This window comes from Syngnathus typhle, linkage group LG9 (assembly GCF_033458585.1).
Source record: "Syngnathus typhle isolate RoL2023-S1 ecotype Sweden linkage group LG9, RoL_Styp_1.0, whole genome shotgun sequence".
NCBI classification, from domain to species: Eukaryota; Metazoa; Chordata; class Actinopteri; order Syngnathiformes; family Syngnathidae; genus Syngnathus; species Syngnathus typhle.
In genome coordinates this window covers 4838508-4861668 of record NC_083746.1, presented here as the reverse complement: position 1 = coordinate 4861668, position 23161 = coordinate 4838508, and the positions used below count along the sequence as shown (strand labels likewise).

Sequence of the window (23161 nt, the reverse complement as noted above, 5' to 3'; positions counted from 1 at the left end):
GGTGTGAAAACTGCTAGCGGGATTTGAATGGAGCCTCGATTTGCTAACCCATCCCCCCAAAAATTGTCTGACCAAAGCCAAGCTTCTCACTAACGTGCAAGAGCATGGTTTTGAAACGGCGTGTATCCGGCAGCAACAAAATATCACTCACAGTGCTAAGCTAGTATTAGCACTGGAAAAAAAAAAAAGATAACCACGGTCATTTCTCTGGTAGCATGACTTATTCGTAATTTAGCGCATTCCAAAGTGCAGGAGTTTGATTCTGGCTCTGGCCTACCTGTGTGGAGTTTGCACGTTCTCCTCATGCTTTCATGGGTTTCCTCCCACATTCCAAAAGCATGAATAATAGGTTAGTTGAGGACTCTAAAACTATCCTCAGGTGTGATCGTCAATGTGAATGTTTGTATGTACACGGTTGGCTGGAAACTAGTACACCTAGTAACTAGTATACTCCGCCTATTGCCCGAAGTCAGCTGGGATGGGTTTCAGCACGCCCTTGACCCTCGTGAGGATAAACGACAAGGGGAATGGATGGATGGATGGATGGGTGGGTGGATGGATGGATGGATGGATGGATGGATGGATGGATGGATGGATGGATGGATGGATGGATGGATGGATGGATGGATGGATGGATGGATGGATGGATGGATGGATGGATGGATGGATGGATGGATGGATGGATGGATGGATGGATGGATGGATGGATGGTAGCAATGAAAACAAAACTCCGCCATGCTATGTTTAAAGACCTCCCAGACCAACTTTATAGTATTAATAAAATGCCATTGCCATTTATGTTGTCAAAACCTTTTCTTCATATTTGCCAGATTCAGAACAATGCCCTCTGCTGGATTCATTTCTAGAAGTTCATTCAATTGCAGCATGTGATTATCTAGTTGTTCTATTTTTAGTCCAACATGACAGTGGTTTGAGCTGCCGGCATCTGGAAGAAATATCAATTAGAAGATTAAGACAGTACAGCGGCGACATAAATGCTGGGGGAAAAAAGAACACACAAAACCAGACGACGTGAGCAATCTGAATACAGACACTATCGCAGCACTCTGAAGGGGAACAACACCCACGGGGACTGAGACGAGGATTATCAGCGCCCCGTTACTATTTGTTATGATTTGATCAAACGTCTGTGGGCTTTGTGAATCACACATGATGACGCCGACCACACCTTGGAAAAGGAGAGATGTTGACCTTAGATGCTTTTACACTCCCTGGGTGAGGTTACGTACATGACATGTGTGTGCGCGTCTCAGAGCAGGCCTTTCCTGGCTCCTCAGAGCGCGCACGTCGCTCCAAGTTCCACCAAAAGTGTTTGAGGTCGGAGACGCAACAGCGAGCATGACTCTGGCGTCACTTTTGAGCGTCGTCTTGTCCTCCTCCGCCTCTTGTCGGCACCTCGGTGAAAAATAAGCCGTGACCAGAGAAGAGGAGGAGGCTGGACTGGTTGAACCCATTTGATGACTTGATAGATTTCATTTCCAGAAAAAAATGACATTTGATACACAGTAGGAACTGAAGTCAGCTTGAGGCCTCTGTTTGGGGAGGACTACCTCCGTTCAAATGTAGTAGTACCTTGTATTTTTTTTCTTATTAAGGCAAAAGATATGAGGAACGGATCAATTCCTTTGCGTTCTTAGCCAAACAACACAACTTATATTCTGCTTCAAATCTCAAAGATCAAAAAATCAAGTGCCAATGCCAATTTGTATTTGCCTTCAGTTTGCTTAACGCGGTCTAACAAATTATTAATTATAGTAGACTTCCCTCGGTATGAAAACAACAACAAGCACACGTGCGGCTGTCTACAAAACGGGGCGTGATATGTCTACTTTTATGTGTGCGATTGTGTGTCATTAATTCCCCTCATCCACACAAATGCACACACCATTGTGGGACCACAAATCTCTGCTTATGTTAAATAATGTCTGGATGGTTGGACAGAATTCCAAGTGTATTTAATTCCAAAATAATATTTCCCCAAAAGTGAATGCAATGGAGGCTCAAACTGTTCATGAAAACACTATTTACGCAATAGGCAATGTTTTAGGTCATATATTAACATTCCCAACATGTCATACACAACCACAGAGTAATTCAATAAAAGTGAGAGGAAGCATTGTGATTAATATTTTCCATTTTCAGGGTGTAACAATGAGGGATAATTGTGATTTTGTCAGTTGGGAAGAATACAAATGAGTCAGGATGAATATTCACTAAGACATTTTTGGCTCTGAAAGGTAATGCTTTTAGGGTCGCTTTAATAAAACATCACTGTTGGAAATAACAAGTCAAAATTGTTTACGTTGAGAACTGTGTCCTCTTATCACGGTCAAAAGATCAGAATTTGGAGGCTTTTTTGTTTTGTTTTGTTTTACTTGTGACATGAGTAAATTACTTTCCAGGGAACAAATGTTCTCTTTTGCCCATTATCTTTATCCTTCCACAGTTAACCCCGTTTGTGACTCTAAGCAGATGGAAATGTTCACATAGTGTCACAGCGGTGACAAATGAGAATTCCACTTTTGTGATTTAAAGTATTTAGGTGGTCAGTCATGCCGCATTGAGGCAAAAAGTCTCCATTTGACTTGATGGCATTTGTGTAGCGGTGCATGCCAATGATCCATCTGCATTTATTCCCTGTGAATAAACATCCCGCTCACTCAATTTCACCGCATTGTACACACTAATCCCGTAATCCAGCTAGGAAACAAGCTCTGCACGCCTTCTCCTGATTGAATAACAGAAAAGATCAACATCATGTTAAATGGACCCTCCAACACTTCCTGAAATTGTACAATTTGTACTTTGGTCTGCATTTTCTGAGAAAAATACCTTTAAGATATATGATGGAAAATGTACTTTTCCATGGCTTGTATGCAAATAGTTGAATGCCCGCTCATCAAACAACCACTTTTATATTACAGTGGAACTATTTTACACAAGAACCTCAGAGTTTCTCCACCCGCCACTTTCAAGCAACTGCCAGAAGTTGGGACACTAAGTCAAAAATATTTCTTATAGAACAAAAATGCATAGCCGGTGAGCATCAAAGCTCTGACCGGAATGTTCTGTGTAGCATCCCGAGGTCAATGAAGACGTTGTTGCTTTGATTGATGGAAACAAGCACGAGAATGATAAATCAAAAACATATTGATATGTTGTGGCTTTTTAGGGGGCTTTTGCATCCAGTGAAGTCACCCCTGAGAGCATTGACGTCTGCCGCCACATTCCAGCTCAAGTGCCTCTTGAGATCTCGCATGTATTTGTTTGATTGAACGCAGCCCTTTCGCTCGGAGAACAATAAAAAAACGAGACCTCCTCGCGCTCTCGCTGCCAACAAGCTTTACAATAAACACTCGGCCACTTCTGGTTAGTCTCGCAAGGCTTAAAGGTGACTTACCGATTTGCTATTGAGGGGATTTTTCTTCCACCCCTCTGCCTGTTCAAGTAAATGTAGTTATTGTTATGGAGATAAATCCGAATTCTTTATTGATCCCATGGGGAAAGTTAGTGACTCAGTGCGGGAAATTATAAACACACAATAGAAGGGTGGAAAAATAGATTGAGTTGAAAAATGTGTTTCTTATAAGAAAAATATCAAATTGTTTGGATTTGACTTGAAAACTGTTTTCCCATAGGAATGATTTGAAATAGAAATCAACCATTTCAGTCTCCTACTCAAGCTACTTAGATGAATTCTGTGACTTTGTTTCCAGAGCAAGGATGAGAATGATAATTGAAGGGAAAAAAAGCTTAGAAAAACAAAAACTTGGATGCTAAAGTGATTATCAAATACACCAAACAGATACTGACCTCGACCCTGAGAGTCTTAGTAACCATAGGTCAGTGCCACAATGCTTGGAAAAATGTACCACAACAGATTAATGATCATATGACCTCAGGCAATCTACTTTGAATTATTTCATTCCAGATTCAGGGTGAATCACGCTACCGAGGCGACCCGGACAAAATTGGTTAATGACTTTTTAATAGCAATGGAAACCAAAACCTCATAAATAGTATTGCAACTTGACTTTAGCACCGTTTGATACCCTTGATCAAATTGTATTGCCAGATATCCCTGAAACATTGGTATTAAAAGCTTTGTACTTTCCTGTCCCAGATTAAAACATTATTTACCTGCGGAGTTCCGCAGGATTCAGTACTCGGCCCTTTACTGTTCAATGTTGGCCAGTCTCCGCGTTACTTGGAGATATCAACCATATGAAAATCAAATGTTAGCTTTCACTGCTGTGGTTGTGTAGTTTTGCATTATTTAAAATTGACCATGTAGTGACAATACAATTTTCTAAAGGTTTTAAGGTGATGACGCAATTAACTTTTGCAGCACATTAAATTCTCAAGATTGACATTTTTTGTTCAATCTGTACCACCTTGAAAGCATTTATATTTGGAGATTCCAATGCATTCTGGGTAATTAGAAAAAGAGTGTCCTCTCCCCACTCCCACAATGGAAAGAATGATGTGTTGTGTAAATTGTACTATTGACCAAGCCTGCACTATTTTTTGGCTGAGTGCGCATGCAGTTGTTGACCTCCTCCAGTTTGTTGGCTCTATTTCCATCTTGAAATGTGTTTCTTCACTCTGTAAGTGCGTCTAGTCTCACCCGACATGCATTTCCGAGGAAGTTGCATATTTACATCGGGGTGTGTATCTTCATTAACAGGCGGCCCGCCGTTTGCAGGTGTGGACTGGTTTGCGTTTACGAGAGTGAGTAAGCGAGTGTTTTTGCGTGAGAGTCGATCTGCCTTTCGTGTGGTCACTCAATTTTTGCATAATTGCTTTTACTGTAAAGCTATTGCCTACTTGTGAGTGGCCACAAAACAAACACTGAATCACAATTCAAACCTGTATTGTGCAATTCAAATGCATTTTGCCTGCAGCTATTCAGAGCACACAGACGATGCATATCAAAATACGTTTTCATGTCTTGTGAGTCTTATGACTGTCTGCGCTATTCGTAAACATGTCTCCAAGGTCAAAGCGAATTTAGCAAGACCGACCTGAGAATACTTCTCAAAATTTTGTATGATCCCTAAGGCTGGTTTTTATTTTCACAAGACAGGCGCTATGTATGGCGTCGTGAGAGAAATAAAAAGCTGCTTCAGTGACGATGAGGATACAGGTAGTCCTCACGACGGTTGCTTGTTAGGTAATAGATCATAAGGATCAATTTGGTTAACAGGACAGTTGCAATAAAATGTGTTAAAATAATCACACCGTTACATGGTCACAATTGTATGGTAGTCCCAGTTGAAATTGTGAAATCAAGATTAATTTGCCGAACAACCGTTTGCAGTCAAATGTGATGGCCTAATCACAAAAGTACAAGAACCGCGGCTAGGAATTGGAAAATAAAATGATTTACAGCAAATTGGCGAAAAACATGAAAGTGAATGGGATGCTGTTGGAAGACTAGATTGTTTTTTTTAGTGTAATTTACTTTGAAATTACGCCATTTGCAACTTGGAATGACATCAAATCAAAATAGACTGTATTGATGGTCAACTGCAGTCAAACATGTAGAAATAGTCAAAAAATGCCTGATATGTTATCGGAAGATTAGAATCGGGACAACTAGGACGGTTTTGCTTTAGGAAGTGGACAAATCTAGATGGAGTTGGCAAAAAAAGCCCAAAATAAATACCAGTGCATACAGTTGAAAGTGTTTGAATGATCATTTGTGCCATTCTCCAGAAGCACACTTGCTTGTGTTGGTCAATCTGGATTCGGATATCCTTTCATTTGGAACTCATATTTTCCACATCAACTGTTCACGTTCCATATGTGCGCAATAAAAGACAAAAGTACATAAAAGGTTTGATTCTTGTGTGCAAAGTGTGTTTTCCCACGTCCTTGTCTGCCTTTGAATGTCACCGAGTTCATCACCGAGACTCCATAATTCACACCAGCTGTTTGTCTGTGGACGTGTGTAGGTGTGCGTGCTTGTGCCTACGTGAGTGTGTATTTGTGTGCGACGGTCTCTCTCAGACTTACAGATTTCCAGAAGTTCAGTGATGGCTGAGAGGAAATGGCTCAACATGGCGTGTTTTCTTTCCAGTCATTGACAGTAGGATTAACTAGGAGTAAATAACGCTCTTCCTTCTCAGGTGATGCGTCCAGCTCATAAATGCGGTTTCACCGCTTGCTCGCATCCAGGAAGGAGCGTGTGAGTTTGATCGTAGCCCAAGGTCGGGCGGGTTCTGGTAAAAGGATGTTTGGCAGAGGTGAAGAAACACTTTTCAATTAAGACGTTTTTACGAGATTCAAGCATGTGCTCACCTAATGTGTTTCGTTCTTGTGATGTCTCACTCTTTTGTTTTTTCAACACACGAAATCCAAGTATTTGCCAAAATCAGATTCACATATGTGCTTTTCCTCAAGGCTCACTATTAGGACAACACATTTTCGTGACACTTCTGAGAAGACCCCACATTGTTCCGGTGAAAATGTCTTAATGGATTTGTTTGACGGGAGAGATTAACTGATTAAAAAGGCTTTTCCAAAGATTACAAAACAACCGGGCGGTCTACTCATTGTCCAGCAGACCCTTCAGAGTGTCAAACAACTCAAATTTTGACCTCAGATTCAAGTGTTGGTTTTTAAATGAGGAATCCTACCACCATCATCACCACACGCACACAGTTTGTGTCAATGTTTTTGTCCAAATCCCCGCAAAGATAAATTCGAGACCCCTGACAACAGCGGCTTTCACTTGTCGGGACCACAAAGTGAGGAATAGTTTGGCACCGAATGTTTGGCGTCGGTGAGGGTAGGCTTTTAAAAAATGAGATCAAGTGGATTTAATAATGCTTTAATTCCGCACGTAAACTTCATTAGCTACGAATCACTCCCGGAACGCATGACAGTGGATGTAATCAGATAGCCGGAGCAAAAATAAACAGTCATAAGTCAGCTCCCATCGTGTCAACAAGTGCGGGTTGCAGAGCAGTCTTGTGCAAATGGATGACAGACGCCGTGTGACATGATGTTTCCCACATCCAGGAAGTCGATTGGGTTTCCTTTCAAGAGGGCTTCACATGAAATGTCAAAACCATCACTGGCTCACATTTTCTCCACATCCAATGCTTTAATTTACAATGTGTGTACATCCATGTGTGACAGGTTAGTCATGGGTTCATTTCAGTTCCAAATAAATGCTACACAGCGCAATTACGCAATGTCCCTACATAATTATTAAATTGGCAGGACAATGCATGAATACGAAATATTTCATATTGCCAGTGACGTTTTACTTAAGGTCATATTCAGTCACAATTCAAAACAGATTAAGTTTGTGTCGTGAGCTGTTTTTGAAACATAAAACACGGTACAACCTCAGAAAATTTGTCAATTAATTTTACAGTCATTGCTAACTAAAGTGTATTTGCAGTTACATGGTAAAAGATACTAAAATGATAATAAAAATGGATTGTATTTCTGTGTGAGCCAGTTGTTTGTTGGGGGTGCTTAGTTTATTTGAATTTTTCTAAATGAAATTGATCAATCCCATCTTTGTAGAAGGGTGTACAAGGAAAATGTAATTACAATTTGGTATCCAGAAATTATTTTTCATTGCACAACTCTTAATGACAAAATTTTAAAGTGTCCACAAAAAGTGCCACGAGAAATTTGTTTAAACTATGAGTGGGAAGTGTCAGTTTGCATTTTATATGGTCTGCCAAAATCTCAGCAGGCGCCAAAACAAACAATTGCACGAAATGCATTTAGAATATTTGGCTTGATTGTTACTTAATGTGTCCATAAATGTAGGCCATCCACTGAGCTATTTGAACGGTAACAGACTTCATTGCTCTCGTTGCATGTTTGGATTATTCATAGTTCCTGTGTTTATTCTATTGTGCGAAATGACGGTTGTGATTAGTAATGTTTGAATCACAAGATTATATGTGCTCCGTAGAATCCAACCAGTTTTTTTTTTCCTTTTGTTTATCACAAAATCGTCAAAATATCAAAAAATTCCTAAATTTTTTGCATTTGCAGTGACAAACCAAGCTAAGGACTAATGCAATATTTTTTTGTATTATTATTTTTAACAACAAACACATCCATACATTCATTTATATGTCAAGGAAGGATTCAAAGGATTCCAACAACATCTAAATCACGACGTTGTCCAAAATGTCCCCCTAAAATGATGAATTGAGATCAATTATTAATTAAATAACTGACCATTAAGAGGTTTGGAAAACAAAAAAGTCTGAGTGAGCCTCACTAACAGATGCTGGGTGGAACAATGTAAGCAGAGAAATCAGGTCCAGATGAATGACATTCCATCTTGTCCATGTGTGTGTGTGCGTGTTTTGTGTGTGTGCACGAGCATGTGTGTGTGCGCCTGTGTGTGGTGATATGCGAAGTCTCTGACATGATTTTGGTCTCAGATCTTGACACTGACCTGGCATAACCCCGACATCTGACTCATCCTCCCCAACTGTCGCCACTACAAAAATAATTTATTTGCTAATAATGCTCTATTTTCACTACAATTGTGTCATTGTTGCATGTGTTGGATCATTTTAATGGCAGTCTGAGACAATATCCTTTTGCACTATGTGCTATTAGTAGAGGGGATTCCCTCCACATGTGCCTCTGTGGTCCAGAGTATGCTTTTATTTTCTTCTTTTTTGTAATTTTTGAATAAGAGTGATAACAGCCATTCTTAGTGTTAAAGTTTAGAGTCTGCTCATATGAGTGCATGTGGTTAGGTGGATGCATGCATCTCACTCTACTCCGTGTGTGTGTGCGTGTGCGTGTGCGTGTGCGTGAGCGCGCGCATGTACACGTACGTGTGTGAGCACACTTCAACCGCAATCTCTTTCCTGTTTTTACAATCCTCCTCTCTTCTGTGTTTCATTTCACATCGTCCCTGATTTACTGTGTGGACTGCCCAAGTGATCAGAGCCCAAAACACTGCAGGGTTTTTGGGCGTTGTGGACAATAAAACATGAAATATCATATGACATAAAACTGGTTGGATCCCCATAAGATAAATGAGGAATAACATTATTGTGGGAATGAAACAACTAATGCACATCTTACTGTCCGTTTTTGTTGTACGTGTACAACTGAAGAAAGTGGCATTGCCTTTCCGAAATCAGTTTACACAGGGGTAACCTGGTGAAAAGTCTGAGTGATGAGTGATGTTTCGTTTGACGTTATCTCCTTCATCTTTATTGAGTGAGCTATGTTTTAAACTAAAAACGTCAATCCGCCTCGAGGAGATATTGGAGTCTGCAGACAAGTTTGAAATCGTTTTCAAGGACTCCTGTAGTAAATTGCTGGCATCTGTTAGTCCAATAATAAATCATTCACATGGAACCTTACTCTGCTCTGATTTATCAGCTGGATTCTATAAAAATGCCTAAACCATGTTGGTCAGATTGAAGTTAAAAGACAAACTACTCTACTGAGGCAACACTTGCTAAAAATGACTATATAATGATCTCCTAGCTATGAGTGCTGACACCTCGTCAATAGGACCATCCCCTGACCTTAGCGCTGCTATTGACACCGTTGATCACAACATATTAACCTACCCTTGGAACCATGACCACTTCATTAAAGTTGTCTTTCTGCAGGGCTTTATCTAATTGAATGGACTTTTACACTTGTTTATTTCATGTTGCGTCATATTACGTTATGTGTTAAATGTTGCCTGTTTTGGCATTTTGGAGACTTTCCTTTCCCTCCTGGGTGGTAAGATCAGGAGATGTCATTAATACTTGTCAACTATGAGGACCTTTGAGGCATTTCTGCGATTAAGGGCTATATAAATAAATCGGACTTGATGTGACTTGAGAGATTTGTATGTATGTGGCTCATAAAAGATGATGAGAGATTAACAATGACTAGCTCAAAAGATATATGTGCTTTGAACACATCTGGCTGGTGAAATCTTCTCTTCCATGCAGAGCATGTTCAGATCCGAGTCGCCACTTCGCAATGGAATGCGTTTCAATCGCTTCATGGGGATTACGTTTCAGCAGTGAAGCATCAATTCTAAATTAATTGTAAATATTTGAATAAAAGCCAGAGGAGACAACATCCATCCATCTTCTGTAATAGCTTGTCCCCACGGGGGTTGCAGGTGTGCTGGAGCCTATCCCATCAGTCGTCGGGGACACTCTGAACTGGTTGCCAGCCAATCGCAGGGCACACAGAGACGAACAACCATCCGCACTCGGGCTCACACCTATAAGCAATTTGATGAATGTTTTTGGGATGTGGGAGGAGACTGGAGTTCCTGGAAGAAACCCACGCAGGTACGGGGAGAACATGCAAACTCCACACAGGGAGGGCCGGAGATGGAATCGAACCCTAACCCTCCAAACTGTGACCCCAACGTACTAACCAGTGCTTCACCGAGCCGCCCGAGACGATAACATCATGGACAAAAAGATGATTCCTTTTCTACTTGTGGGGCATCAATTTTGAACAATGCACATGACCCATTATATTTTGTTCTGTTTTTACTTATGAAGTCCTTCAGGAATTTATGGGACTTGGACATGTGTTTCAAAACTTGAAAACAAACATATTGGGCAGGTAGCCATAATATACACACAGTGTTTGAATGGATCCTTCATGATAGCATACAGAGAGCATCATGAGAGCATCCAATAGCATATTTGTGCTAAGGTGATAACGACCTCCAACACATTTAATAAATCTCTCTCGAGACTCCACTCGAGAGGAAGGCGCCATCCCTAAACTATTCCCAAAAAGTATTGTACTGAATTGTCCAAAATTTCTTGGCGTGCTGAAGCATCCAGAGATCGTTCCATCAAAGCTAAGAGGCTAATATTTTGATCAATTCCATACTTTCAGCTTTATGGGAACGGTTCATAGTGTTCTAACATGAACTTTCAAATCATGGTCCATAGAGACATGGATGAGAGAGGTTTGTGTTGCTGAACTTGACTGACAGAGTCCTGGCGTCAATTGAACACTTTTGGGACACAATGTCAGGACTTCACGTGAGATATCATTGTGTGACGTCACGAATGTGACCCTGGAAGAATGATCAAAATCATCATCACCATCAACCTTGTGGAAAAGCTTTTTCCAAAATTATATTAAAACCAGAGATTAAGGTGCATGTATGTGAGTGAGTCAAGGCAGGTAACCAAATATTTTATGCAATATAGTATATGTACACATGCTGAGGTACAAAATCCTGTCCGAAAGGTTATACACATATTTCCTCAATTTAGAAGTTTTATTTAGCCTTTTAAATGTTTTTTTTTATTTGGAAAAAAAAATTCGCGATGTAGTGAAGCCGCGATAAACGAAACGCGAAGTAACAAGGGATCACTGTAAATAAACAATACATTTATAATAAATATATAAATACAATAACATAAAATGATACGACTGGCATAAAAAAACAAATATAAACCACATCAATAATAAAACTCACCATTCTGTTGAATTAGTGGGAGCACGGAGCTTGTTTCTCAGAAACAAGCCGGTCCCATCTAGGCGTAATGGAAGACAATGACACCCGAAGTGTGCTGTTGATGTCCAATCTGCTCCGCAGCTTTTTTTCGGTCGCTTTAACTGCAGAAAATCCAGCTTCACAATGCCGAAGCAGTTTTGGAGGCTTCATTGCCTCGTCAGCGAGCCTGTCGGCACATATTATGCAGAGTGCGCTTGGTGCGTCAAAGTCACTTGTTGCGATAAATCCATATTTTAAGTAGGACTCCAGACATTTTCTTTTAAATGCATCTTTCCTTTTCTTGCAAGTCGTAGCCTCTTCTTCATCCGTCTCCTCATTGGGCTTTTTTGTTTTTCCGAAAAAGCTTTCCAAACATCTCTGGTTCTTGCTCATTTTTGCTTGCTTTGCAGGCTTGACTCAGGTGACATGTCACATGACCGAGACGAGCGTCTTGACCTTGAACCGACTGATGTAATTGAGAGAGAATCAGCATTTTTTTATTGTTTGTTTGAAATGTTTGAAAATAAATTCTTACTCATTTAGCTCGGGTCCGCGGCCCGGTGGTTGGGGACCACTGTTGTAGACGATGACACGGCCTAGTTACTTTAATACCCTTATCCTTCTTTCTGACGCCCACGAAAAAGCCTGTAAATCTCATCCTGTTATTTTTTTTAACAACATGAGTGTAAGCAATAGCCAAGCAGCTCAAGTGCCAGACATCAAAAACACTATAGAGTACATGTGCGCCAATAATGGGGTGAAGGCCAACGGCTTGTAAAAATAGCCAATCGGGCTGACTCAGCAGAGGGCTACAATGGAATCTGAGTAGATATATATGTTTTAGCCACAGACGTATGCATTGATAGCACGCGAGCCAAAGCCAAACATTTTGGAGCACTCGATTTCCTCAAAACCGCAAAGCCTCGTAAAGCCTCGGCAGCCAGCGTTCCCTAATTGTGTAACCTTTGATGCTTTTAGTGCTGCTCTTTGTGGAGGAAAAAAAATACCCGGATCAGCTTTCCAGCACAATGTTTCTCTTGACAAACAGTTCCACCTCATCATTGAGCCTCAATCTGGAATCAAACATGTGAAGTTCTTTTGCCGGTGGTCGTCAGGTAACATCTGAGTACCGTCAATTGAACATCATTTGAATGTCCCAAAGTCCAACCCACTGCTTTTCACTGCCATAGGCTCTGGTGTTTTTACATATGTGAGCAATAAAAAAAAGGCCAGTGAGACTTTCATTTCTGCCAAATGGATCGGTTTTATGCAACAAGTGAAATTCCTATGTGCATATGCTCAGCTTGGCGGGGATTGGAAGTGGGTGCACATGTTTAAATGTTTTGGCTCCGCAAAATCTGAGAAAACAATTTGCAAGTTTGCTTTTTGCATGCAGATTTACCTCAGCTCTCACCATAATTCAGATGAGATAAATTGCCACACACCAATCAACCTAATCAGGGCAGGTTTTATAGAAAATGATGGATTGAGGGTACCCTCAGAGATGTCTCAGAATGTTCCTAACAGAGGTCTTCTGTTTGACAGAAAATTGGAAAAATCTGAAAAGAAATAAGTAAGAGATAAGGAACAGGTGCTAACAAATAAAAACTAAAAAGTCCATCTATGCTTTGTAATGCTCATGAAGGTCGCAGGTATGCTGAAGCCTATCCCATCTGAGGTACACCCAGACTGGTCGCAAGTATGTTTTAAGTTTAAATTTGTTCAAAGTGTGTGGGAGGGGTACCAAAAAAAACTATTTTATGTAATGGTCGAAATGGCGGATTTCACTTATTGCAGTTGGATCTGGAACGTTTCCCTTGCGATAAATGGGCGTCGTTCACTATACAAATAATTTAGTGGTAATTCTCTGTTCACATCAGTGCTGAAAACATTCCATTCAACACCCAATTTTTTTTTTCCCCAAACACCAGACTTTACACCAAAGACATGAACTTGTTTAAACACAGTGTGAGGTCCAGTCTTTCAGTGCAAGCGTGGGAACCGTGAACCATTGTGTGTGGTGACCGCCCTGCCGTGCCTTCAATATGTCCTGCAGGTACAAGCATGACATAAGGGAATTCTCATCACGACTCCGGTCCAATGAGCTTTGCTTCAGGTTTATTCTGCGCCTCAAACGTCTGATGTGGGTTAGCAGAAGTGTGGCAGTACTGGGCAGCTTTTGGAACCGCAATTTTGGGCAGGTTGACTTAAGAACAGGGCAAGTCTTTGGATGAATGTGATGGAGGAGAATCCAATCGTATGTGTGAACTTGACAATTCAAATCATGCCCACGTCTCGCTTCAATACACTGTGAAACGTAATTACAAAAGTAGTATTTTTTTATTTAAACATACACAACCATAAATAAAAAGAAAATCAGACTGAGAAAAATGTATCAGTTGAAATCCGGTACGTTACTATCTTGTGGAATAAACAATAAATCTACATCGCTTTCCGCTAGGCGAGTGCACACACAATTGTCAAAACGGAGATACATAAATATGGAATTAGAGCTGAAGCTCCTGTGTTTTTAATTGAGAAAAAAAAAAAGCGTGCCTACTATTTTCTAAGTGCTGCATAATGAATGCTGTAGGCATAAAATATACATGAATTTTTTACTTCTTTTTTTTTTACAGCTGAAAAGTCACTTTAACAGTGACCCGCCTCTGTACTCCTATAGCTAATAAATAAATAGTTAGTGCATATTCCCATTTACCTCACTGTAGAGCCAAATGAAAACCGAGAGAAAAATAAGTTAAAGACAAACCAAAGTCGATTTGGCTCGTCCTTTTTTTTAAAGAGTCTTTTCGTGTCATTCAAGAACAGACAGTCCAGCTATCTGCATCGCTTGTTGATCGTCACACACAGGAAACCAATCATGTTGCTTGTGGGAATGCAGTCAGAAATGTCACAATGTGAATATCATCATTTGAGACACTATATTCAAATAAAAAAAAACGAGCCAAAGTCGCAGTTGAATCAACCAATTGTGGTTTAGAGTAAGGGACTGATGTTGACATGGACCTCAATGTTCCAATTCCAACCAAAGTGACTATTTGTCAAAATGACACCCCGCCTCTCAGCCAAGGTGATCTGGGATAGGCTCCAGCTCACACACATGAGTGGGAACATTTAAAAGGGCAATAAATGTTAAATTGACATCATAGGGTTGGCATATTTCTGAGGTACAGTATCTTCATATACCCCATTGCTTGATTTGGGACAAAAATGATAGCTGACATATGACTTTAGGCATTGTAGCAACAGCATGGAATACTCCAGGCACAACTGTTATGGAGTCAGTGATTTGTATGTAAACGTGGACGTCAAGAAGGCACCTCATCTGGCCCACCTCGATCATACCCTCGAAAATCGTTGTTTTTTTTCCAGAAAAACACTGACAGCTGCGGCCGAGGAATATTTTGGTCCGGCTGATGTTAAAATGCAAACAGATGCTTGATCAGCTTCAGTATTTCCATGATGACACTGATGAGTTTCTTGGCCAACATCTCCTCACTTTGCGCCCTTTGTCGTCTCATCAGTGCATAAAAACAAACAACAAATTAAAATGTGAATAACATGAGTTTAAAAAAAAAAAGTATCCAGCGCTACATTGGACCGAATCGAGTGTGGTTTTGTTTGTGGCTATGTGGTGAAACTATAAATGCACAATATCAGTGGTTCTTTGGGGTCACTTCAGTAGCATGGCGCCGTCCCAAGCGTCAACATTTTCAGTTACCCAACTTAATGGCCCCAAAGTACGTCCCCACTCCATCGGGGTCCAGCATCCATGCGTTGGACACAGTGACGTATAAGGCGTCTCCTTGATCCAGCCAGAGGCCTCGGCCTTGCTGGGCGCAGTACATATTGTAGCTGGAGTTGTCCCAGCGCATGGTGCTGCCCGTCTTCATCAACAGGTCCGCTTTGCTGTGCTTATTAATGCGCTCGTGGTAGATGTACTGGATGAGCTGCGTGTTGCTCACGTCCATGTAGGGCCCGCCGCTTTGGCTTCCATCCCCAGGTAAATCGTAGTAGCGGAAGCAGGTTTTGGCGTAGACGTAGTAGAAGCCCGACTTGACCACCAGCAGTTTGCCCTTCTGGTAGTCCATCCTGTGACGGTACCCGTGCACCTCGTCCCAGTCGATAGGGATTGCACTCGGTTCACCCGCTGCAATGAAGGAGAGTGGTTTAGCCATATCGTAGTACCGTAATTTTCGGACTATAAGTCGCACCGGAGTATAAGTCCACCAGCCATAAAATGCCCCAAAAAGTGAAAAAAAACATATATATGTATATAAGTCGCTCCTGAGTATAAGTCGCCCCCCCACGCGATAGCCAAATTTTGCAGAGGTTCCCAAATTAGACATACAGATGCAAATAAATAGCCTTGATAGGTCTATCCTCCTTCGGTACAAAATAATATTCCGTCAAAGCAGTGGTGCCCGAGTTGCTTCTTGGTTATAATGGTGGTCTCTTTGACGGAACCAGTTGAAAATACTTCTACTTGGCAGCCACCAGCATAGGTTCAAAAGCTTAGTTGCCTAAATGAGCTGTAGAAAAGTGCAAAAGTGTAGGCAAGAGCTGCTTTGGGACTTTTTTTTATTGCTTCTGCTGACTAAAATTGTTTCATTTTGTTACAGTTGGCTTCACTTCTTGTATATAAACACTTAGGCTATTGTATTTTCGCAATCTGTTTCCTTTTAGAAAAAGCCAGAAGAATCATTTTGCTGTTAGGCAATTATTGGAGCGCAAACTGTAAAATGTATTTCATAGTAGCAGAACTAGTCATTAATAACTGACACCATCTAAAAGTAATTTTTAGGAGGAAAAAAAAAGAAATAAAATGAGTCACACAATTGAGTTCCATGCACTTCTAATGAATGAAGAGGACTCACGCTTAGCCAACTGTTGATGCACCTCGATGGGAAGGTGGGCGGAGGGTGGGCTCTCCTTCTGGTTCTTCAAGCGTCGGTTTTTCTTGGGAGCTCTCAGCGCGTTCAGCACCGGCTCCGTCTGTACTTCCTACCGCAAAAAGTCAACGAGACGACAAATTGTGACAAAGGGGCAGGGAAAATGTAAAACGACAAACCGACCCCAAAACACCAGCAAGACACCCATTCTAGGTTTCACCACAGCTGTCATTTGGAATAATCATCAAGTCTTTCAATGCGTGCACTTGACGGCAGTCGAGACAGAGCTGTCTAGTTCAGTCCAAACATGGTTTCCAAGCAAGTAAACAGTTACCGCCAACTCACAGCTGGCTTGAAAGCAACAATATTTATCCCCTTTACATCAACATAACTTCAAAATCATCTTGTTTCTGGCTGGAGATGCGGTGTTGCCATGACGCTGAGATGAGATTTCGATATTAGTGGACGAGCCAGGAGAAAGTTGTGTCCCCATATTAAATAATGTAAAATACACAACTGTTTTTTCTTCTTCTATGGATTGCCATTAGGCCTCGGGCCTGATTTGATTCTGGTCCACCTGAGAAACAGATTCTGGCACAGATCTCTCAGCAATGCCGACAATATTATACCGACCGAGCCAACAACTGGAGCAAGAAAAAAGGAAATTAATGAGGAGGTGTGTGATGGTTTCTGAGAACCGTTGGCAGATCTAGTATCTTTCAAACTACCTCCTGAAGAAAAAAAAGCTTTTCTTGATAAGTCAGTGGAATTCATCCAGTAAAAGTAACGTTGCCATGGACTTTGGAGTTCAAACCGACATGTCGGTATGATTCTAGATACCCTTGCTCAGCGACCATCAAAGGATTAACTCGATGGCCGCTTTGCTTTCTCTTTGTTTTTTCACGACCCGAACAGAACACCTGGCTCAAAGGGAACGAGGGAGCTGGCAGTGAAGGAGTGGAAAATGTTTTTCCACAACATAGAGCAAGTGCCAATGACAAGCTTGAGCTCGAAGTTCCTTGCCATGCCATCTATCACCTGGAGGTGCTGGTCGCTTTGAGGAAAAAGCCATAAGTCAAAAACTGAAGCCGTATTTAGCGGGAATCTACGCAGGTTCAGGAAGGCCATTCGTGGAGCATCAGACGACGAGAAAGCCGAGAGAGCGCCATGACCATTTTTGAAGAGCTGGATGTCACTGCATGGACACAAAATGACAGCTGGAGGAAAAGCCAGACCATGTCATTCTCCTCAATAGTTTTTGTTTTTACATGTCAATATCGTAAGTGCTTAATTGATCATGATAAGACGGAAGCACAGAATGAGCTCATCAGAGAGACATGAGCTCATTCCGTAACCCGTAGGGGACAAAAGATCCAGGCCAGACTTGGACATATGCAAGGATGGTGTAAATATGCTGGAAATGGAGCAGCCAGATAGGATGAAGACCCAAGAGGTGATTTATGGATAAGCTGTTGGAGACTTGTAGAGTTAGAGGCAGAAGATTCAAAGGACAGGAAGAGATGAAATGATTAACTGTGGCATCGCTTGAATAGGTTTCAATAAAAGAACAACATCACCGTTCCAAAACCCTGAAGCAACCCTGCAGTGTTCCCACAGAGAGAAGACATGCCAAATGAGGCAGACATGTTGGCACATGCTCAGTTCTGATGTTAGCATTCACTATTAAACAGTCACCGTCCATAAGATGTAACTTTGAGTTTATTTAACAGATTTGCATCTTCAGTAATCACATGAAGAGAGCTCGTCTTAGGCCCAACCTGTCCGTTCCGTCTCTCCACTAAGGTTTCAAAACCGGACTAATGACCAGTCCACCCAGCCTAGCAATCTCATGTTGGACCTTAACGTGGGTTGAGTGTTGAGCATAGACATTGGCTCATCCTTTCAAAAGAAATTCAAAATAAATCACCTCGTTATAAAATGACGGACTAAGCTGGAAATATCTTCTTCTAGTTTTAATCGCAAATAAAGAACCTGCAAATATAATTAGGAATTTACGGTCTTGCATGTATGCAAATTCACAATCGGATCATATTCTTTTTGCCTGAGGGCCTAAAGGTTCCAGTAGAAAGGTATGAAATTCCTTCCACACAAATATCCATCATTTGACCAATCACCAGCGGCTATTGAGCATCTGGGTCCTCAAACATTCAGTGCATGTGTATATGATCTCCATTTTACAGTCTGTGTCACAATTAGTTCAACTCTATGAACATAATAATACAACTTTGTGAGCATATCATGTCATAAAGTTGATTTTTCTTTTTTCCTCAGCCACAGGCTATTTTCATAATAAAATGACAGAACTTTTTGGCAGGTAAATCAAATACAGCAGCCATAAATTGGTTTATTATTTCAGGTGTCGACAACTTAATGCTTTTATAAAATTTAATTTAACTTTTATCTTAACATTTTAAGTCTCTCCAAAAACGTAACATTTTAAATCTCTGCAAACACTCCCCAAAATATCTTTGCTTGATTTATTTATGGTCCATTCTGTCTTATAATGACAGTGTGCATCATTTCTTTGCATGGATTACTGCTTAAGATCATCTTCTTTATCAGGAACTTTTGCTTTTTTCTTTGCCAGAAATGTCTTTTTCCAAGCTTTTGGTGGGCTTTTAGTGTTGCAGTATAGCATAAAGCCATTTGTTGTTTTGGAATGTAAACAGTTTTGTTTTTATTTTGTTGACCTCCTTACTTGCTGTTTGTGTGTTTTCCCATTTTCGTTTTCATTACGGTGCCTTCTCCAGAAATGACTAACAAATTGGCTTCTGCTACCTAGTGCATTGGTATGGACTTGTTTTTTGTCCTTTTGGATTATATTTTTGATGACTTTTTTCATTAGACAGGGCTTTTTTTTTTCATTTGTACTTTTTTGGCCTACAAACATTTTCAGAGCAGTCTTTCTTCAAGCTTCTAATTTGCCTCATAGTTCAGTGTTGCGTTGCCCCCGGTTTTTATGGCAAGTAATTACCAAACATTGGCTACCATGCAGTGTGTTCTTTAAAATGAGCATACGTAAGGCGTTGGACTCACTTCAATGGGCCGACGTGGAGCAGTGGTCAGATCTACCTGGAGACAGACAGGAAGAGGAGACAGAAGTCAGTGCATCATCTCGGAGAATATGCACTTTCTTGACATTTATGTAGTTGAATAACTCTTTAAAACATTCAGGGAGTCCAGGCTCCTCGTATCAGTGTGTGCGTGCGCAGTTATTTTCCAAAGTTCACCCAGCATTCCCAAGTAGCAGGCTTAAAAGTCAAAGTGATTTGGAGCGTGGTTCTTTTTACACGACTGTGTCAACAAGGCTTTGGGGCTTGCACACAATGAGGGGAAGGGAAGGAAAAAAAAAACACTCCTCGTAAAGAAACGATGTGAATAATCAGAGCAGCATTCCTGCGCTCGTCTCCAAGATCTCTGGGAAAGTCGTGCAGGTGTTGAAGGCGGATGATGGTCCAGTGCCAGACTGCGTCTTTCCTGACTCATGCAAGCATGCTCCCCCTGTCATCAGCTAGACAAAGCCTCTGCGAGTTCTTCTGCCAGAGCTCCACCTCGAGGAAGAGTCTGACTCTGACTGGTATCCCAACACCATTCCAAACCAGTCAAATTAAACACAGTCACTCTTCTCCCTCTGCTGGCCTACACCCAGCAACAAATACTATGCTTATACAAACAAAGTATCTTCAGTTTGGGTATAAATGCCAAGTGTATGTCAGAGGTACTCATATTTCTTGAATATGGCTGTCAGATGTGTTCTCTCCACCAAGGAGTCCCAACTTCCACATTGTGGTTAAGAGCAGGTCATGAACCTGTGAGCCTCGCTACCCTCAGGCCCAAGCCAAGTCTCTGCCGACTGAGCTATAGGGCCAATCCCATCTTTTTGATTTCTCAAGTTACATGCAGGATGGCTGATTGAACCGATTAGTCGACCAGAATCAAGAACAACAGTTATGATGTAGAGCAACACGGGACTTTGGAGTAGTAATGGCGGTAATGTTTTTTTTTCGGAACACTTCTTTGACGGTGAAGTTGAACTCTTAGCTACTTCAGAAAATGCATGTTACGTAATCTAAATGGCACAAAGCTCTATTTTCAATATTAGTAGTTTAGTACTTTTAAGTCACTCATTCATAAAATATATTACAGTAGATGACGATCAATATACGCATCAGAGATGTAAAAAAAAAATTGTTTGCCACATTCTCAGCTGATTCACTATCTAGCCTTGAGGCTCATGTCAATGCTGTTTTATTCAAAGTAAGCCAAGATGTCAACTATTCCAGGTCGTTAAATGAAATAATTTATTTGTACTTGGATTCTCTCACACTTGATGTTTGAATTGCGTCATTTTGCCGTTTATGATGACTGCTTTCTCATCGTATTCAGCCTTCACTCTTGTATCCAAAGATTTCTAGCAATACATCTTTGACAAAAAAAATAAGTGGAGTAAATTACATTCCAGACGGCAACTGCTGAAAATCCCACCATAAAAAAAGTCAAGTACAAGCTCAAAACAATATATTAAAACTTAGCACCTATCCTCAGTCTCTCACTGTCAGGAAACAGGAGACAATTGTATAACATCACTGAGCAAAGAAAAAATAAATAAATAAAAAGACTCTCATTTGCAGTCCATATAAGGGTCAAAGTGTGCATGCTACAAGTTGTTTATTCATTACTCTCCTTTAAAGTTAACTGTATATTTGACATAGTCGTACATGAAATATTATGTTTTTAAATACCATTTTTCCGGCCAAGCAAGCCATATATACAATTAAGTATGTTTGAGTAGCGCATACCATGTAGTAGGTTGTCCTGTTATCATCAAGAAAAATAAAACACAACTTATTTATACAGTAAGAACGATTTACGGTCAAATCCAATGTACGTGGTAACCATCTTCACCTATTTTAGTGTCTGATATGCACACTTGCACTGCTAGAGTGAGTTTGTTTAAAAGCACTCTGCAAAGTGTTTATGCAGAAGATGAAGTGAAAGCATATCATTTCATAAACACACTGAGCGTGAGAGACCAGCAGAAAGTCATCCGGATGCTTTCCAGGTGAACCCCAAGCACCCTGACACAGCTCAAATGTGGTCTGCTCCTTTTTGGCTTGTCTCAACACGACCATCATCCAATTGCCCCAAAACCACCACAAAGTCTCCAAAAAAAGCCGATCGTGGCACAATGTAAATATTATTGTAAATGAAGCGATGGGCTTTCATAATGACCTGACAAAAAACAAATGAGGCGTGAATTTATTTTGTTTATTTTTTCTGCTTTTAATGCTTTTTTTCCCCCCCTACTTTGCATGTTGGAACATCTCAAGTTCTTCTGAACTTTAAAGAATCTTGTTTATACTGCACTGCTTATCTTGCACGTATAAAATACAAATAACATCTGGCGTGCACAGTCCAGTGGAAACATCTGCGCGGTGCAAGATGATACGTTGGATATTTTTTATTTATTGATTTAAGTTCCGTGTAAACGGCGGGGCATATGAAACAACAAGTTTAAAAGCATGCCGCTTCCTTTCCAACTTGTCAGCTTTTATGACATTGTAAAATTGCGCAACAACCGACTTAGAACAAAAACAAAAAAAGGGCAGCAGCTCCTTACCTCTTGCAAATATCCCGTCAGGTGCAGCAGGATGGCCACGCTGGACGCCACCTGGAGCAATCCCATGATCAACAAGGTGCCGTACAGGAGCGACCGGTGCGAGTGCTCCGAGCCGGCCGCCGGGTGGAGGCGGTGGTGGCCGGCCTCCACGTCCACGGTCGTGCGCAGGTAGCCTCTATACTCGCCATGAGCGGCTGCCATGCTCCCGTGCATACGTGCAGATGGGACTCAGTGGAGGCGCTGAAGTGAAGCAATGAGAGAGAGTGCGCGCGTGTGTCAGTGGTGAAGTGGGTGGGCTGAAGTCTACGCACAGTAAGTGCGAAGTGAAACTCCCCCTTTGCTCCTGTCTCACTGCTAAAGCGACTGCTTTTAATCCAGGTGGAGCTAAGCGAGTGAGTGAGCGCGCTGCAGGTGGTGCGCCTGTCCTTATCGCAAGCACAGGAACACGTGACGCACCCACTCCCTGTCCACACCCCTGCCAATTTTGCGCCCTAAATGATTGCAAATAGTTATTACAAAATCGGATTTCAATTTGGAACTGGCCACATTTGGCTGCAAATATAATTTACACCTAAGAGGGCAACCCGGCATCATATCCACTCGTTGATAGTTCTATCTTAGAAAGAAAATGTGTTCATGTTATCAGAACAATTTTATTTAGGTCAAATTCTTCTCAGAAAATGTTTTAACGATATGAAAAAGTCATATTTTCCAGAAAGGTGTACTAGTCTACTACTCTCGCAAGAATAAAATCGTTTTCTGGTGGTGTGGGTTAAGAAAAAAGTAAGATATTGGTTTTTATTTTATAGATTTTTTCTTAATTTGTGGAGTAAATAGGAGTAATCTTACAGGAATATAGTTTGTTTCTTAGGAAAATGAAAAGTCGATTTTTCAATACCTCCAGGAATCATATTTGCTGCATGTATCAGGAATTAGTGTAGTTCAATGACATCAATCTCAAATTAATTGGCTATACCTGTTTGTTTCGGCTATACACCTCCTCGCATTGGAAGTGTGTTTGTGTTTCGATTTGCATTGGGGTGCTGCATATCAAAAATAAAAAATGATATTATATCATTAAACCATGCAATGTAAAAGCAGCCTATGACA

At 41.0% G+C, this 23161-nt stretch overlaps 1 protein-coding gene across 1 annotated transcript; it reads right to left on the bottom strand.

Annotated features, from left to right (window-relative positions):
• Nucleotides 1-13821: 13821 nt before the first annotated feature.
• Nucleotides 13822-22462, bottom strand: tnfsf11 (TNF superfamily member 11). Its single transcript, XM_061287556.1, has 4 exons — nt 22052-22462; nt 19468-19503; nt 16396-16522; nt 13822-15668 (listed from the first exon to the last, which is right to left on the bottom strand). Exons 1-4 carry the CDS (start codon nt 22262-22264, stop codon nt 15232-15234), a joined length of 813 nt encoding a protein of 270 aa, XP_061143540.1. The 5' UTR covers nt 22265-22462; the 3' UTR covers nt 13822-15231.
• Between the last annotated feature and the right edge of the window lie 699 nt (nt 22463-23161).